Below are 3,765 nucleotides of genomic sequence, written 5' to 3'. Positions count from 1 at the left end.
AATTTACTTTATTTAAAAATATTAACACTGTGATTTCAAAAATATAAGTTGTTTGTACAGTAAGTATTTATATTTTTTCTTTAAACAAACAATATCTTAATATTTAAAAAAATTATTTTCAAGTCATTAATTTCTGTAAAAAATTCTTTCCTTTTGTTTTAAAATGAAAGAGAGGAGAAACTGAAAGATGTATGTAAGTATATATGAAATAGATGTGTGTGTGTGTGTGAGAGAAAGTGAGGAAGAGAGAGTGAAGGGGTGTGTTGTCATGTCTACATGTGTGTATATCTTTTGTATGCTCATGTGAGAGAGAGAGAGTGAGCGAGTGAGTGAGTGAATGTGTGCGTGTTCTCATGTGTAAGTGGCACTCTCTCTCAGATACACACACACACACATCCATTTCAAATACATTCATACAACTTTCATTTTCTCTTTTGCACTTTAAATAAAAAATTTTTACAGAAATTAATGAACAAAACCAACTGATCCGGATGACTGTTTCGAGAGTCCAAGGGAATACCATTATAAAAATTTTTTCAAGTGCATTCAATATATCTCAGCTCCAAAGATTTGGCTGCTATTTCTAGCATGCCCTGCTACCACGTAACAGCTATTTGCAAAAAAAGACCTGAAATACCTGTTGTGTGGTAGCAGGGCATACAAGAAATAGCAGCCAAATCTTTCCTTTTCCAAAGAAAGGAGCTGTTTATGCATGATTTTTATGTCACATTTGCTGAAAGCATGTGAAACAACTGCTGATGGGAAACTCAGACTTCCCGGGTGATCCAATGGGTCACCCGTAGTCTAGTATTAATTATACCTGTATTTACTTCATTTTTGTACCTGGTTTGCAAGATTCTTCATGTGAACTCATGTGTTGAAGCAAATTGTGTTGTGTTTGTGGAGAACCATGTCTTAATGCCATATTATCTAGCACGCTCACCAATTTGATTCCCACTCATATTTTTTGTTCCAAATTTTTCATTGCTTTTGCATCCTTGTCAATGAACGTTGGTGAGTTTGTTAGTTAGATAAGGCATTAAAACACCAGGACTCTTTCTCCAGACAATATGACTATATTGTTTTTGAATTATTAAATAGTTCTCTAGATTCGGGAAATTTATTGAGATGCTTTTTTTTTTTAAATTTAGTTGCTCAGTGTCAAATGAAATATGAATTTACTTATTTGGAGAATAGAACCAGCCAATGTCGCTCAACTACTGAAATAAAGGTTCCATACTGTTCGGGTAAATGTGGACTGAGTACTGTGAAGCCAGCATTACTTACAAAGAAACCCGTCGACCAATTGGATCTTTTATTTGAGAATAAATGCTTGTGTTGCAAAGGCAAGGCTTCTAAAATTAAGGAAGTCATAGCACTATGTGGTCCGGACCAAGAGAAGACAGTTATGTACTATCCGCAAATTTGTAGTTGTGAATGTAGCAGATGTCAATAAGGTAGGTCTACTTCAAAGATTTAATCATTGCAGTAGTCGATATAGTTTTCTTTGAAAATTATTTTATTTTAGCATAACTATTGAATACAAATTGTAAAAATCATTTAAATGTTTGTCAGCTCACAGTATTCCCTAACCAGGCTGTGAGATGCATGCATTTTGGAATGGTTATCTCCTCTTCAGCAACAGAAACCGGAAAGGCAGGCATTGCAAACTAATACAAAAGACGGGTCCTTCTTATGAAATTCCCATCATCATTCAATGGGTTCTGCTATTCAGTTTCTCACAATAATTAAAATACTGGGTGACAGCGCTAAGCATACATACAAATTTAAAACCAGTTCAAATAAGCTTGAGGTATATTCAAACACACAAGGAAGCCATTCGCTGTGTCTTAGCATCATGTCAAGATTCCTTTAAAGTAGGTAATATTGAAATTTTCTTTGTTGTTAAAAATCTAAGTTTGTGAAAAAAATAACTTCGTATAAGAAATATAGCTGACCAAAGAAATATTAACTGCATACAAAAGTTATATGATGGAGCATTTATTTATTTTCACACACAAGAGTAATATTGATCACTTTTTGTGCATAGTAACTATCTATGGAACACTGTTGACCTGTTTGGTCAATTACAATCAATGGAATGAATTTGATAATAAAGGAAGTGTGTAAATTTGATTTCCTGAGTTAGATCCTGCTTACAGTATTCTCTTCAATGGGGATGGATTGATGGGTTGGGTCAGTTGATATGGCACATGATCATCATGGTAGAAGGGGAGGTGAGATCATCCTCATCTCGTGAAGACAGGGACTGACTGGGACCCTGCTTGATGGAGTTGCCTAAGAGGACCCAGGAATATACTGACGAATGGTAAAAACAGTAATGTGCTGCAACGGCACATGTCACCTCCCCTCATCTCATCTGACCTGATAAACTCTCAAAAAAATGGCATAGGAAGATGTTCTGTACATTTGGGTGCAGATTAAAAAAAAAACTCAAAATAAAGCGACCTCTTCCCTTCTCTTTTCAGTTGTTGAGGTCTGAAAGAAAAAAAAAGGAAAATTATTTTGTAATTATATCGACTCACATCTGATATTTTAAGATATTTTCTTTTCTTTTTCAGTTAACAAAACATTATTTCACTGAAGCTGAAATGAAAGCCAAAAGACATCAATTGTAATAAAATAACTGATTGAATAAATTAAATACTTTTCAAGCAATTTGTGAAATAAATACTTTTGAAGCAATTTGTTGTGAAAAATCTTATTTTTACATTTAGTTAGTTTTGTCATTGCCAATGCTGTTTTTTAACTTTACATGTGATTCATTCTTTAAAATATTGAATCATAAGTTGTAAGTATATTTTTTCAGTTTACATAGATATGGGCGTGGCTGTGTGCTAAGAAGCTTGTTTCCCATCCACATGACTCTGGGTTCAGTACTACTGGGTGACACCTTGGACAAGTGTCTTCTACTTTGAGCCAACCAAAGCCATGAGTGAACTTGGTAGATAGAAACTGAAAGAATCCTGCTGTCTCACTGCTTATTTCTGTGTTCCTTTCTGTTGAAAAGTGTAGGCTTGAAACATAAAAGACTTACTTCCCGAGCGTTAAACTAATACATCTGTTATTTATACACCTGTCTTCGCCTTTTGTTTTTTTCGTAAATTCTCACTATATACATATATATGCAGAAAAAGTTCTACAAAGTGTAACAGACAAATGAATATGTCAAAAACATGGGATATAAAAATATGAAGCAAAGATTCACTGTTGGTGTGTGTGCTATATGGTGGGCAGTGCATATATGTGCCCAGGCAGAAACATGCTGGTGTGTTGAAAGAAATGTGCGTCTATTGATTACTCGACCCACTAGAGGTCTAAGAGAGGTAAGGTCTCTTTCAGTGATGCAAAAGATCAAATGGTTGCACACATGAAAATGTGACTGTTGTAAGTGTGTGTAAGCATATCATCATCATCGTTTAACGTCCGCTTTCCATGCTAGCATGGGTTCGACGATTTGACTGAGGACTGGTGAAACCAGATGGCTACACCAGGCTCCAATCTGATTTGGCAGAGTTTCTACAGCTGGATGCCCTTCCTAACGCCAACCACTCAGAGTGTAGTGGGTGATTTTACATGTCATCTGCATGGAGGCCAGTTAGGCAGTACTGGCAACGGCCACGCTCAAAACGGTGTATTTTATGTGCCACCCGCACAAGAGCCAGTCCAGGGGCACTGACCACGATCTCTCTCGAAAATCCAACAAGGCCAGTCAGGCGGTACTGGCAACGGCCACGCTCAAAA

General features: G+C 36.1%; 1 protein-coding gene across 1 annotated transcript in view; it reads left to right on the top strand.

The window, feature by feature from the left end:
* Positions 1-2,644, top strand: part of LOC106867629 (SCO-spondin) — a 36,955-nt gene extending 34,311 nt beyond the window's left edge. The window contains exons 17-18 of the mRNA XM_052975458.1: positions 1,152-1,457; positions 2,583-2,644. Coding sequence (XP_052831418.1) covers positions 1,152-1,456 — 305 coding nt within the window. The 3' untranslated portion in view covers position 1,457; positions 2,583-2,644. The remainder of the gene's footprint in view (positions 1-1,151; positions 1,458-2,582) is intronic.
* The last annotated feature ends 1,121 nt before the right edge of the window (positions 2,645-3,765 follow it).

Source organism: Octopus bimaculoides, chromosome 2 (genome assembly GCF_001194135.2).
Source record: "Octopus bimaculoides isolate UCB-OBI-ISO-001 chromosome 2, ASM119413v2, whole genome shotgun sequence".
Lineage (NCBI taxonomy): Eukaryota > Metazoa > Mollusca > Cephalopoda > Octopoda > Octopodidae > Octopus > Octopus bimaculoides.
The sequence above is the reverse complement of the archived record's forward strand: the minus strand, read 5'-3'. Positions and strand labels throughout refer to the sequence as shown.